Here is a 15,550-nt window from a genome sequence, read left to right on the forward strand (position 1 = left end):
AGGGTGAAGAGGCCAATATTGTTAGTGTGACACTATGTATGGCTATTCCCTTCTTCCTCCATAGCAAAAGCATTCTGGCTCTGTCCATTCCATTTCTCCCTGTCAGTTCAGGATCGGTTTGGATTTGTACGATATGCAGTTGGGTGGAAAGAGGGAGGACAAGCGGTTAATGGGCTATGGCTGGTAGAGGAAAAAGGGCACTTTTGGATAGAGATGCATGGGAGCCATAGTCGCATATGACTAAAACGAATGGGATGAAGAAAAGAGAATGGCATCATTATTTAGGTGCCCCCCATAAGCCATGCCTCCCAATCTGGTTTTATTTTCTATTAATCTAGGCTTTTACAGACCCTATTAGATAGAGCCCCTTTGAAATGACTTTCTTTCACAAGCCACTAGGTGGCGATCCCAGCTAAAGTGAGGGCCATGTCAACTTCATCCAGGTGTTCCGTGGGCCTTATCCTCATCTCACCCCCTTCCATTCAACTAGGTCCTCTTTTGTCCTAATTATAACTAGTTTGGGCCTTGGCCATTGATTTCCCTACCCACCCCCCATCCCCCCCAAAATGTGACAAAGTGTTTGCAACTTCCAAAGGTAAGCTTTAAGTAAAAATTCGACCATGAAAACAGTGTACCTAAAGAGAATCTCCATAAATTAGTGGTACATGGAAAAAAGGCATATTCAAATTAAAAGTGTTATACATGTATAGGACAGCCACCATAGTCACCCTTTTTCTGCAAACTGTAGCATTCGAAGTACAATAGTTTGAGGGAAACTCAAAGACACAGTGAGCACATGTTAGATTTTATTTTTGTTTTCACTTCAATTGTTTACAACTCTGCAAAAAGCACCAGAGAGCACCAAGGTTATCTTCAAGAATTCTGGACAGAATGTTGATTTTGTCAAACTAAAAGTAGTTAATTAAAGAGGGGTGGGGGTGTATTCTGAAGATGGATTTCAGCACCATGCATTAGGCAAATAGCCCTGGGCTTTTGTGGGAATGCATGCCCGACTAGTCTGGTCTGATTCACAGTTCTTTCAAGAGCTTCTTGCTGAGACACCAATAAGAAATGAGTACCAGCTATTCTTGTAAGGCTCCAAAGCTCCAAAACTTGCTGACCTGTGATGATACAACTTAAAAAAAATTAGAAATATACCTTCAAGAATGAATTTTTTTCCCTTAAATTTCAGAATCAACTCATCTGAACTCATCTGGTCTATACCCCCGGGGTAGCCAGGAAGTCTTCTCAGCACAGCAAAGATTGTGCTTGTTGTTAAACCCCAGAAAGTTCTCAGTGAGTGAGGCTGTACCGAACAACAGAAAGCCAACTGCTCTTCCTGTTTAGGGTTACTGAACCCTGTTGGGGATGGGAAGGGGGGTAAGCAACAGATGCAATGCCTCCCTTGAAAGTCTTTAATCTGTAAATAAAATATCACAGTCCCACCTTCACTACCAGAGAAAACAGGTATGCTACTACTATATAATCGTACTCAACTGTTTACTCTTCCCTTCTAAAAAAACCTGAAACTACATGACATTACATTTAATTGCCAAGTATATGAGTTACTAACATCTCTGTATAGCATATACATAGTATATATAGCTAGTAACTATATATAAAATCTATGTAAGATTTAGACCTAAATAAATAAATAAATAAATAAAGCTATATTAGCGGTTTGGAATCTGAATGTATTTAAATAATTACTGGGATTCTTCCCTGCCTGCCAAAATGGCTATTCTTCTTTTTCCCCTTCCTCTTAAATTAACATAACCACAATATTTAACCTAGCATGTAACTGCTCCAGAAACATTTTGCAGCCTCTTTTGCTTGGGAAGTCATGTGACTAAGGTCTGGCCAATGTGATACAAGAAGTGTTGAGCGAGACTTCTGCGAAGTGTCCTTGGCTACAGAGAATGTGCTTCTTTGCCCCTCCCTCTGTTCTGCCAGAAACAGTGAGCTGGAAGCATATGTAATTAGCATGGGGGTGTTGAAGAAAGGGGTGATGGGGGTCACATCTCACCAATGGTAGGGGAATAAAAGGAGCCTGGATTCCCATGACTCAGCAGGTCCCCTGACGGTCTGCTTCCAGACTTCTACACAAGAAACTTCTCTGTTGTTTAAACCACTGATGTTTGGGGATATCAATTATACGCAGCTAAATAACTCTAAGTGATACACACAAATCTCTACTTTCTGATACACTGTAGTATGCCTGATTTCTGAATGTCTCACTGCATTGTTATCTAGTATTTTATTGGTCCCTCCAGAGCCTCCTTATTCTCCCTGTCACATGCTACCCTGGACTCCCGGCACCAGTAACACCTTCAAGCTCCTGAAATGATACACATCTGAGCTCCCTGTCCCAGATAAATGGTTGTTTTAGCACAGGGAGTGAAGAAGAGTTTGTCCATTGTATGAGCAACTTTCACATAAGTTGCTTTTCTGTTCCCTGCCCTCTTAGAACCATCAAAATGGTAGAGCAGGTCACTGTGGGCTGGAATTTTCCAGAACTGTGAGAAGGGGGTGGGAATAATTTAAAGAAAGAATCTTCTGCAATTGGAAGATGATATACAGGCTACTGGGACCAGAGGAAGAAGCAAGCTGTTGGGAGTTTAGACAGTGGAAGTTTCTACGTCCTGTGTGGGGTCCTTGGTGGAGAGATTGCCTGAAATATTGTCATATTCAAGCAACTCCACAATGCTGTAAGGAGAACACTCCTCCAGACCCAGCTTGCTGCAAAGCCAGCCACAGAAGCCTTTCTCCATGTCCCGGGCAGCTTGCCACCAGGCTCCCCAGGACCACGAGAGCTGAACCACAGCAGCATAGAGGCCCAGCGAGGAGGCCATGGCCATGATGAGCACTGGATAGAAGAGAATGAGGCAGGGGCAACACGAGATCTTGTGCCAGAAGGTCCTCTCCTCATTGTACACAAGGAAGATGTTGTACCAAGTGATAGTGCCATAGTAGAAAGAGACGACGAAAGAGAGAATAAAAACCACAGGCAGGCAGACCAGCGTCCAGAGGACCACGTGGGGCCCACGGTCTGCTGCCACTGGGCAGATCTTTCTGCCGTCAGGTGTTGCTTCCTTCAACGACTCTTTAGGCTTGGTCAATTCCTGCAGCTCCTTCTCAGTCAGTGTGACATGGATGTCCACCATCTGCCCCTTCTTCTTCCCTCGTGTGATGGTCCCCGTTAATGTGACATAGCGGCTGTCCAAAGGCATGTTCCACATACCTGAAGGGCATGGAAGAGGTAAAGTCAAGATCAGAAGAGTGGGCATTTCATCAGTGTTGTCCTTGAGGCTGGAGCTGATGACACAGCTTCTACTCATAGCATCTGGCATGGTACTGGGGTCAGTGATTCAGTGATGGACTGAATGGGTCCCTCAGAAGGGTGACCGCTGGTAGGATTATTCCCACAGGAAACTCTCATCCACACTGATAAAATTGTGAAGCAGGTTAAACTTGTTTTTTTGTGTTCTCTCTCTACTTATCTGGGCCTCAGTTTTGACACAATCTCTGTGATATGGAGGAATGGGAGGAACTTCTTTACTACAGACACCATTTGATAGTGATCCGGTTTCTAGGTTACAAGTACTGTGAAAATTTTGCTTATGAGTACCCCCTACTGTGTATGAAGATTGTGCTCTGCATGTGTTATGCTGATGAGCAGCCCGGCCCCCTTCCCTTCTCCGTGCTGCCCTGGGAGGGGACCTCCTCACAAGCCTGTGGACATCCCAGTCCTCATGTCCAAACTGTGTACACACACACACACACACACACACACACACACACAACACTGCTACCACCACCACCACCACGAACACCAAACCACCCAACAGCCATCCTTTGGCTACCCTGGAAGTGAGGTGAGAGACACTGAAACAAGGAATTCCGTGTTCCTTGGTACCAGTATGTGAAATGTAGTCTACAAATGATGGAGGCAGGGAGAGCACAGGCTTTAGGTTGTCCCCCGGGTCCTTGCCCCATGGCTGGGAAGGGAATAGAACAGAGCCCTCTAAAGAGCAGGGCCCAGGATGGTGGTGGGGAGTCCCACCGCCCAGATAAAAGTGTTGTGCTCTTCCCCAGGAACCTAATGGTTTCAGTCTTCCTCGTCTCAGTAAATGGCACCAGCATCTGTCCTCTCTGTTGTTCCTGTCCAAAGGCCAGGAGTCACGGTTTACTCCTCCCTTTTCTCACTCCCTGTCTCCAACCCATCAGTGAGCTCCTGACTGCACTGTGAATCCAGCCTCTTCTCTAGCTATCTCTCCTGCTGTCACCCTCATCCTAGTGCTATTGTGGCAGCAGGAGACAACAGTCTCTCATCAGCTTCAATTCTTACCCCTTGTAACCCATTCTTTACAGAGAAGCCAGAGTGCTTTTTTAAAAAATATAAATGCCACAACGCCTCTCCTTTGCCTAATTAAAAGTCCTCCATTGATGTCCCCTTGCACTTACAACAAATCCCAAACTCTTTACTATGACTGCCACGGTTCAACATGATCCAACCATGCCTACCTTTCTGACCTCTCACCATCCTTTGTCCTCCACACTCCCTAACAGAAATAGCTCCATGCCAGAAACCAGCAGTGGTGTTTCTACCTTAGGTTCCTTGCCTTCGCTGCCCTCCCTGCTCTAAAAGCTCTGCCCAAGGTCTTTCCATGGATTGCTCCTTCATGCCATTCAGATCACTCTAACATCACAACTTCAGAGAAGCCTTGCGTGACCATGCAATCTCCCCCCACCCTCCACAAGTTACTTATCTTCCCATCACCATGGCTTATGGTCTTGGGAATTCGAACCACTACCTGAAACTATCTTTTATTTGCTGATTTGCTCACTGTCTGTCTTCCCCTCGGTGCAAGGTCAACTGCATGAGATCATGCAGAAATGGTGCTTATTCACCGTGCGCATATGTCTCTTAAGAGAGCAACCCATCTCCGCAAACAGGTCTACCTCATCCATTTATTGCTGCATGGTGATGCTCAGTACAGACACTCCACAACTTCACTAGCAGCAACAGACATTCTTATACACACCTCCTTATGCAGAAGGGCATCGATTGCATGGGATAGATGCTGAGAATTTTCAGGACATAGGCGATGCATATTTTGAACCTTGAACTCAGTCAAAATTGACCATTTTCCCTACAAAGTGGTTAAAGCAGATTCCACTTCCATGTGAGGAATATGAGCATATGTTCACTTCCTCATGTTGCTCTTACCATATTTTACCCAATTTTGGGCCATCGTAAATGTGAGGGAACACTATGACTCATTGTTGTAATAATTTGCATTTTCCTGATTATTATAAAAGTCAACTATTATTGTTTCTTCATCTTATGTGTATTAAGAATTAGCACAGTATGCTTGTATTACTAATTTTTGTGCACAAATCAGTCTCTTTCATTATACTAGAAGTTCTGAAAGGGCAGAGAGCTCCTCCACATGACCTAGGAGAGAACATAATAAATGCTCAATAAATACTGTTAATTCATTGAATGAAGGCTGCAACAGTGTGAGAGGAAATATATCAACAAACAGAAATAGGTCAGTGCCACGCCCTCTTCCAACCATGTTTTTTGACAAGGTCTGAACATGGAAAGAGGGCATTCAAGGAATCCATCTTCCTGGAAGAGAGCGTGGCATACAAAGGGGGGCGGTAATTTTTCTGGGGATTGCTTTTAATAATTTCCTTGCTAATATTAGTCATGGTCTTACTTTGTACCCTGATTCCCATAAGAACAGAACGTGAGAAGAAAGAGGCTCGAAAAGAGTCAATGACTGATTTTGAGGGAAATTCTGAAGGGACAGCTAGTTCTCCCTAGGCTATTGAATCATGCCCAGATTGCTTTAAATCAAGTGTTTATAAACCTGAGTAAGAAATTATCCCCAATTGTTCCCATAAAAGAATTCATAAATCAGTTACAATAGGTTGAATTATTGGCGGACTTCCCCATGCCTGTTCCTTACCCATAGATACAAACAGTCTTTCTAGAAAACAAGAAAAAAACTATATAGACCCTTACCCACAGCCCAGGGATACCCCTGGGTAGCATATTAGATTATTGGCAAATTACGGTATCCCCCAAAAGGAGCTAATGGTCTCCAGAGGGTTCCAGATCTCCCATTGCCTTATACAGGAGCATACAATGAGGGTGACATTAGAATGGTCCATTAGGATGAAGTTCAAGTGTTTTATAATAGTCTAAATTTCATGGAAAGGCTAGCTCGAAGCAGACCTCCCTGGTGTTTATTAACTAAAAAATAAAAAGACTTTACTGTAGCTGAATTTCCTGTTTATCTCTCCTTACCTGTTTGTTTTGGAGATTAAAAGGTGGTGGGATTGTTAGATATCTGTCTCTCAGGTTTATTGATTTGCATAATTCCAATGAAGTTGTATAAAATAATTTCCTGACCAGAGAATAAAATCCCCTCTAATGAAATAGCCCCCGAGTGTCTACAAGTTGTTGGAGTAACAGCCCCCCGCCTTTACCTTGAATAGGAATATATATCAAATAAAATTAGACAGGCAAAGAAATAAAAAAAGCTGGTTAACTATTATAAATTAAGCACACAGAAACAGTTACCAGGGAGTTAAAGTCCATGGTACATAAAGAAATATTGTAGACAGAAAAGATAAATAGGTAAGTTAAACATCACAAAGGACTTATAATAAATTTCCTATAACCTCTGTTCAATTTACCGTGTCCTTTTGCCCCATGACAAATTCTGAGAATTTTAATAAACAGTAAGACATTCAAACTCTGTACGTACAGCTATTTCTAATTGTCTGATTTATGGCTCTCATGGTTATAATAATCTTTGTTTAATATAACTGAATCTATGGGAATTTTTGTATTTTTCCTGGTTACCTTTGTATTAATTTTTTTCTGCTTTACCTAATCACAAATGTCAATCACTGCTAAAAATGAAAGTATAAAAACCTGCTTGTACTTGCAATAAACGGAACAGAGCATCACTGTCCTCTGAGGCGTGTTGTCGTCTGTCTCCCATCGCCGACGCCTTACCCACCTTTCAGGAAACCCTGGACCTAGCTGCGGCTGGACCGCAGCAGGTCAGTGATCAAATAGGTCAGTGATCAAATGCCTTTCTGTCTTCTGGAGGAGCCTCATTTGGTTTCCTTCCCCTGGCTTTTAGCAAGTGGCCCCAGAGAGACACTTACCATCATCAGCAGGGTAGTCAAGGAAGTCCTCTCCTTCCTCCTCTTTAGGCTGGTCTCCACCTTCTGATTCCCCAGGCTCCTCGTCCATTTTCTCATTGTCTGACCGGTAGATGATGATGGATTCTGGGCGGAACTCCTTCTTCTTCTTTTTCCTGCTACCCATCGTGGATTCCCCATCTAGGGCCAGGGCAGCAGCCACGGCCTTCCTCAGAGAGCCCTGGTGGGGGCTTGGGAGCCGGCCCTGGCTTCCCACTGATGCCGACTCCTCCATCCTAGTCCTCACGTCTAGTTGTACCTTGTGAAGAGCCCAGTTTGCTTGGCCAAATTTACAGTCCACACATCACAGAGCTTCTTCCTGAATGAGGTTATGCAAAGATGTCTCAACAATGAGTTCAACTTAAAAGACGGGAAAACAACGCCATGAAGAAGAAGGGAATGGGGTGAGTTGGAAAGGAGTTTGGGAAATGATCCTCAAAGGGAGTCTTCGCCTCCCTTTACTTCTCATAACACTTCATTGCTGCCTTTTGAGTGCTGCAGAAACACTTTTATAAGAATGGATTGTTGTGAATAAAACTTTGTGTTGCAGTATGTTGGTCATTTACAGAAACATGGAATATTATGTAAACCCCATCAATCTAGCCAAGTATAAGAAAACTGGGTGAGGAAGCCTTACAGACAGATGGAGGTCAAGAACCACTCTTACTCCCACCAGAAATGGAGATTCAGATGGCTGCAGCCAGTACTCCGGTCTCCTGGCTACTAAGTCACACATTGCAAGTATACCCAAACGAATGAATGCAACTTTCAGTGAGGCACCCAAACATGGCACAACTCTGCCACCCACGTATCCCCTGGTATTCTATAAAGGACAACTGTTTGCTGCGTTCTTATTGGCCCCAAATCCCAGAAGATTCCTGAGACACATCCTGTCACATGCGGGAAAACCAGTGGAGAGGATGCACGCTTTTCACTTTTAACATTCCCTCTTTTCTTTTTGGTTACCAGGTAAAGAGAGGGGTGTTATAATATTTTAGGAATCAGGAACTCTCTTATGCTTCCTCATCTCCAGTGGAAAGTCCCAGGGCTCACCACAGAGTAGATACTTAGTGTCTACTTGTTGACCTGATAGGACAGAGGGGAAGGGAAAATGCCTATTTAAAAATAAGATGTGGCCCTGGCTGGCGTAGCTCAGTGGATTGAGCTCGGGCTGTGAACCAAAGTGTCGCAGGTTCAATTCCCAGTCAGGGCACATGTCTGGGTTGCAGGCCATGACCCCCAGCAATTGCACATTGATGTTTTTCTCTCTCTCTCTATCTCCCTCCCCTCCCTCTCTAAAAATAAATAAAAATAAAATCTTTTAAAAAATAAATAAAAATAAGATGTGAACAACTGTAAAGAGAGGAAGGCTTCATTACCTCTCCCAATTTTGGATACTTCATTACGCTGTTAGTATTTTCATCTGGGAAATAGGTTCTGAACATTTCCCCTTCCTTTTAGATTCCATAAGACAGAGGGTAAAAAGAATCTCCCCATTTCCAAGACTTTAATCTTCAGAATTCAGAGAAGAGAAAGGACTGTGCTCTTCTCTGAAGTTAGGCTTCACCCATCCTCCCTCTGTACCCCCAGCCCAAAGACAGCCAATGAATGAGATGCGCAGTCAACCTCAATAAATCATTAGCTTGGGATTCTCAGTCATCCTGTAGGGAAAAACAGGTTTTAAAGAACGTACTCAGGTTCTAAATCTCATGCTTAATATAACTGGATTTAAGCTATTCTTGAAGACGACTTTCCATAATTATAAATTCATCCACCACTTTTTCCATCCGCATTGTCACTTTGGTCTAATGGCCATCATTTCTTACCTACGGTTCTTAAAAAAAAATGCTCCTTATCTTCTGGCTTCTACTCCTGCTGCCTTCCAACCAATTCTCCACTCACTATTTAGAAAGATCTTTTGAAAACATCAATAAAATCATGCCATTTTCTGCTTAAAACCCTCGAGAGACATCCCGCTGTTGTGAAACCAAATCCACAAGGATTTGACCACTTTTCTCATACGTACTTCCAATGCTCAGTCACGCTAGCTGCTTATGTATTCCTCAAGAACACCAAAAGCTTTCCGTTCTGAAGTCTTCTTAAATGCTGTCCGGCTTGGCTGGTATGCTGCTCCATCCCTGCCCCTGCACATGGCCATCACCTTTGTATCCCCTAAGTCTCCGTTCAAAAGTCACCTCCCCCAAGATTTTCCTGATACCAGACTTAAAACAGGTTCCCTGCTCTGCCCTTCCTCATGCCTTGTCCTAACAGCCTACTTCCTGTGTAAGATTTATCAACAGTTGTAATTCAGTTTTACTTGTGATTTTACTTGTTTGTTGTCCATCTCCTTTCCTGGACTATAGGCTCTACAAAGTGGTGCCATACAAGTAGGTTTTCAAAATTATTTTAAGTGAGTGCATTAATGATTTGAGGCGGGGAGTGACATGGTAGCAATTAAGGATTAGCCTGATTTTGTCAAAGACTGAGGCTGAAGAAAAGTTTAATAAAGAGGCACCGATAAGCTCCTTTATAATCAATGAGCTCAGTTGTGACACAATTGGTAAGTGCTACACCTACAGCTATTTTCTTCTTTATAATGGAGGGTTTTAGCTGGTCACATGGCTTATGTGGTAAAGATAACATTTCCCAGCATCCCTTGCAGATACGTGTGATCCAGACTAGTCCTTGGCCAATGGGATATGAGTAAAAGTGATGTGTGCAACTTCCACATCTGCACCTCTCCTTCCTCTTTTCACCTTCTTCAGGGCTGGAATGTGACCCTGATGAGCCGTCTTGAGCCATGCAGACAAGGAAAAACCCGTAGAGATGGCAGAGGAATGAGAAAGAAGGAATCACAGGCATCCTAATAGCCATAAACCCTCTTCCTTTGATGGTAATAGCAGAAAAAAACACCTATCTATTTTATTTGAAGCCAGGGTTATTTTGGTCTTTAAGGCAGCCATACAGAAATGTTTCCCAACACACTGGGATTGTCTGAGGTTATTTTATATCCCAGCCTCTCTGCTGTGTTCCGATGCATCAGCCCTGAGGCATAAGAGGTTGTGATACGCATTCCTGAGTCAGGGCATAAAATAGCAACATCCCTGATACCAGGTGGTTCAAGCAGTTTTGGTTCTCCTGGGTGGGCCAGGAATTCTGAAGCTCAGCTGTCCGGTACAAAGGGCACCACACTGACGCTGGCTCAAGCCTCACCAGAATCCACTGGAGAGCTCAATACAATATATGATACTATTACGGATTGAACACTTGTGTCATTCCAAAATTCATATGTTGAAATCTTCACTCCCAATGTGACGGCATTAGGAGGTAGAGTCTTCGGGAGGTGATTAGGTTAGGAGAGTGCAGCACTCATGAATGAGAGCAGTAGTGCTCTTATTAAAGAGACTCCTAAGAGCTTTCTTGCTCTCTCTGCCACGTAAGGTCAGAGCAAGAAGCCAGCTGCCTATGAACCAGGATGGTATCTATTAATCAGGCTCTCACCAGACACTAGATCTGCCATCCACTTGATCTTGGACCTCTTAGCCTTCAGACTGTGAGAAAAAATTTTTGGTTATACAAGCAACTCAGTACAAGGTATTTTTGTTATAGTAGCCTGAACAGACTGGGACAGAGACTGTTCTCTACTTATAATGAGATGGCCAACAGTGTACCAAAAGGGGAATCAGAACACCACAAATGAGCACACCTTCCCAGCTAGAGTGCTGAAAGGTTAAAGGGACTTTGAGAATTCTCCCTGTTTATGCCTGAGCTGTGTCCTTCATTGAAAAAATAAAATATAGTGCTGTCTCCTAGGGAGAACTGGCCCTTCTCTCCAGGGGGTATCTTTTGATCTTTAGCTATTCCCTTCTGGGAGAAATGGCCCTTCTCCCAGAGAGAACAGTTAGTCAAAATCACACACAGCCCTTGGCACATAACCATGTTTGTCTAAAACATATTTAAGCACAGCCCCCAAAGTGAGACTTTGGAATCCCACCCGAGGGAAGGACACTTCGCTCGGAACTGTTCCCAGATGCACCCTGACCGTTGCTGCCTCTTGGGATTCCCCAGCATCTGTGTTCGGGTGTGAGTGATTCCTTGTCTGGTGATATATGCTCTTGATTCTTGCTTTTCTTTCTGGTCTCACTGAATAAAGTACTTAACTATTCACCTATGGGTCTTTATTGCCTGCGAATCCAAACTTCCAAATTACGTGGCCACGATTTCATATGTGCCCCTTAATGGCACAGTGAGCGCAACAGACTTTGTTGCGCTAAGTCATCAGCAGAAACTCCGGTTACTACTCCGCCTGCTGGCCAGTTGTCATTCACTCACTCTGTCACTAAGCCCCGCCAGCCAGTTACTCAGCTCCACCCTCGCCTCCACAGTGGTGGTTTACTGCTGGTTCACAGACTTCTCACCCTCCGGCATGATTTCTCTAGAGTGGACTCACCGTTCTGTGCTCCCAGGTAGTCACTGGAGCAGATCTAATCCAGAGCCTTCTCCAAACCCGTCTAGATACACTCAGCAGAACTGCGAACTTAGTGGGCGGAGAAACCAGGAAGCTTTGAAGCCTCTGCCCTTATACCCCCTGCAGAGACACAAGTAACATACATGAAGCCTGGCTGAAAAAATGCTACAAAGTGTCAGTGACACCAAGCCTTAACATCTGCACACAGTAAGGAATGGTGGGGGCCATGGTAAACAGGAGCTCAGGTCTCATCTTAAGTAGAAAGTTACTGTTCCCCTCTCTCCCACCACCAATGCCCAGTGTTCTGTCAACTGCTCTCACAGAGGAACGCCGGCCCATTTGGTATGGGATGTCTGAAATGTCATGTGAAAATTCCTGGTTTTAATGGTTGCAATTAGCGCAAGTTTAAATAAATTACCAAGTGGACAACCAACCCCAACAAAACACAAACAGGCTGCCATTTTGCCACCTCTTCCTTATAGAGCTTCCACATCAGGGTGGCCTGCTACAATGCTTTAAGAAAAATCAGGATTTGACTTTTTGCACTTTGACCCATACGAGCACATCTCCCGCTTCCAAGGAACCTGAGCTGGGGCTGGGAGGGTGGAGTGCCATCACTTTCAGGTTAACTTCCCACTACGGTGAACCGTGTCTTGTTCCAGCCTGCCATTCTTCCAGTTCCTCTGATTGGGTATGTGTCGCCCACAGGGCCACCTATTACCTGTCTTGGGTGGCCAGATTCTCCCAATAGCACCTTGATTTACCATCATTAGATACACTAGGCCAACTAGGAAATACGATGCTTACCATTTTACCATTGGAAATTAGCATTAACCTCTCTCAGAAAGACAGTCTCGCCAATGGAAAAATGAAGGGAACTGGGCTTAGACGAGCGTCCAATGGCTGGAACGATGATGGAACAGCAACTTAAAAACTCCCAGCCTCCAGCCAGATGCTCTGACTTGGCTGTGAGCACAGCCAGGCTGCCTGCAACCTGTTATTTTGTGGTCCTGTGACATCTTCTTGTCATTGTCTAAGTACTTGGTCCTAACAGGCTCTTACACTGAGACAGGTTCATCATCTAGGAAGGACCTGACCATCTCTATAGAGGAAATAGTTCCTGGCCGAAAAGATAGTTGGTTACAAGGCACTTGAGCATCTCCTTATTGTAAGATCTGATCTTCACTATCTGATCTTTTTGCTTATTGTCTTACCTCTCATGGTAGCTTTCCCCCTCCCACACCTGCCCCCAACATACATACATGCTGGCATGTAAACTCCAAAAGGCAGGGACACCTAAATATCTTGTCCACTGTACTGTATCCCCCATGCCTAGACTAGTACCAGGCACATGGCAGGTGCACAATCAATATTGACTGAATATTGTGAATTGGTTGCGAGTCTTATTTGTGCAGGCTGGGCTCTTATTCAAGGAGGGGTGGGACGAGAAGCTGCATTGACATTTCTTCCACACTGCACAGAGATTCTGTGAGTCTGAATGTTGAGAATCCCGCAGGCCCCTATACGTCTGAGCCAGCAGCTGCTTTGCAGTGAGAGAACATGAAATTGCCAGGCAGATGGGGCAGGGGAGGGTGAGAAGATGGGTGAGCAGGGGAATCTCAGAAGACGAAGGGAGTTAGTGGTAGTGGGGGCTGACAGGGTAGGCGTGTGGAAGGATCATGGCCCTGATAACGCGTTTTTCACCAGGACAAAGTGGGCAGTGACTCGGAGTGCAGGGAAGGGCAGCATTTGATTCACTGAAGGAGCCTGACGTGGTTGCCCTGGGAAGAGATGGCTCAACCGGAGGCCAGTGAAAATCTGGAAATAAGGAGCCTCCCAGAGGCAGCACGACTGCTGGGCCTCCAGGCCTGAAGGGCTTAGCAGGCTTTCAAACCTCAGCTGAGGTCAGAGGCAGAGACGACATGCCTCTTTATTTTTAACAAAAGATCTCTCAAAGAGACCCCGTCGCTGTTCATCACAGGCTCTCTTAGGACTGTGACGAATAGCTTTCTGGTTGCTCATGCTGCAGCTTCCTGCTGCTGAGCAACCGCTGCTTGTCATCCTCAGCAGTCAGAACTGGCTTGAAGCCAGTCCAGTCACCTTGTCACTGGAGGACTGCAGAGTCCCTCTCAGTCCCCTGAGCCAGCACAGGGAGGCTATGCTACAGCCAGGCCCACACAGACCCACCCAGGCAGAGCTCCGTGAATGCACAGGTCCAGCCCCGTCACAAACCACATTTCATTGTGTCTTTATACAATTATCTTTAAAAGAAACTTAGTGTTCCTTCTTCCCAAGAGAAAAAGCATGGAATTTTCTGTAATAAGAAACTCTTCAGAACCTAATCAGTATTTCTCTTCCTGTTTTAAAAAAATTGTGTCATTGGGATTAAAGCCCCAGAATTATACTTTTCTGCAACAATACTTTTAACTTTACTATATAAATGTATTTCTTTGTTATAGCGGTGATGGTATAATTTTAAAAAATTCAGTCATAACTACATAACTGGCGTAAGTGTTGACATAGGTGATATCTAGATCATCTAGCAAATGGAAAGAGGAAGAACTTTCTTCCCCTTCGTAATGAGTGTGGACTAGCACCTGTCAGCAGCAAAGATTGAGGGGCAAGAGTGTCTTAAAGGAGGTCAGACAAGGGCAGGGAATGGAAGAACAGGAAGGAAGACGTCTGATTCCACTCCCCACCGCTTCCAATTTGCCTTGTGAATAACCAGGTGGCAGGCCCAACCACAGAATAATGGCATTTGTGTGCTTTGACATTATTTTAATGCCCAGCAGGGGTAAATACAGCACTCAGACGACAGACAGAAATAGCATCCTGCCTGGATTGTGAAGACCACAGCACCTGACACAGTTCCCAGATCTTCACTGTTCTTAGGCAGGCAAGGTCTCCCCAGGCCATTCCAGGTGGAATCGCACCCTGGTGGCTTGAGAGAACCATGCGAGATGAACAATAGGAAGGAGAATGTGAATAATAGGGTCACTGTGATGGGGTACTCAAACATGGGTGAGAACTTTCCCCCATCCGCAGCAGACTTGCTCCCCTGAATAAGGAATAAGACACGAACTGGGGGCTAGGTTCTCTCTCTCTCTCTCTCATACACACACACACACACACACACACACACACACACTGATGCGTTCTTGCAGGAAGCTTGCAAGGAAACCTCCTCTTTCAGACTCATCCATTTATGCAGCCTGGGTGAAATGGATCAGATCTCGAATCTGGTAAAAGTGGCTTCTTCCCTACATTCCTGAGAGGGAGATGAGGCAGAGAAGGGCTCGAGCTTATTTTTGAAAGCGGTTATCTTGCGTCTGTTGGAGAACTGCAACGGTGCCCTCCTCCCCCACCCCCACGACCCTCCCCAGGGTCCCTTCCCGAGGAGGAAAGGATCTGGAAGCGCATTTCTTTCCCTCAGTGGAGCCAGCCCCTTCTCTTCTGCCGCACGTAGCATCTGGGGGCAGAGCGTCACCGGACGCCGAAGGGTGCAGCAAGGCTCCCAAGCTGCAGCCTCTCTGTCCCCACATGCCCTGGAGATTTAATTTTAATTAACCGGGAGAGCTATAGCACTGAGGATTGCATTTTTCAAAATAGCGCACACTCCCGCCTTTTGTCTGCTTCCCTTCTGCCACCCAAGGCATCGAAATTATAAGAACGACCCTTTGGCAGCAAATTATAAGAACAAAAACCAACAAATAACAAAAAACGAACGAGGAGTCTCACCTACACGTGCCGGGAACAGCGACTGGCTGGGGACGCCGCCGTCGCGGGGGAGGGGTCTCTCTGAGGATGGGAGGATGCAAAGCTGCGGTGGCGGGCGGGGCTGGGCGGGGCCCTGGT

General features: G+C 45.1%; 1 protein-coding gene across 1 annotated transcript; it reads right to left on the bottom strand.

Moving 5' to 3' along the window:
* Window positions 1-793: 793 nt before the first annotated feature.
* Window positions 794-15,538, bottom strand: TMEM169 (transmembrane protein 169). The gene is made up of 3 exons (XM_028509677.2): window positions 15,434-15,538; window positions 7,192-7,546; window positions 794-3,241 (listed from the first exon to the last, which is right to left on the bottom strand). Exons 2-3 carry the CDS (start codon window positions 7,460-7,462, stop codon window positions 2,619-2,621), a joined length of 894 nt encoding a protein of 297 aa, XP_028365478.1. The 5' UTR covers window positions 7,463-7,546; window positions 15,434-15,538; the 3' UTR covers window positions 794-2,618.
* Window positions 15,539-15,550: the final 12 nt, after the last annotated feature.

Source organism: Phyllostomus discolor, chromosome 4 (assembly GCF_004126475.2).
Source record: "Phyllostomus discolor isolate MPI-MPIP mPhyDis1 chromosome 4, mPhyDis1.pri.v3, whole genome shotgun sequence".
Lineage (NCBI taxonomy): Eukaryota > Metazoa > Chordata > Mammalia > Chiroptera > Phyllostomidae > Phyllostomus > Phyllostomus discolor.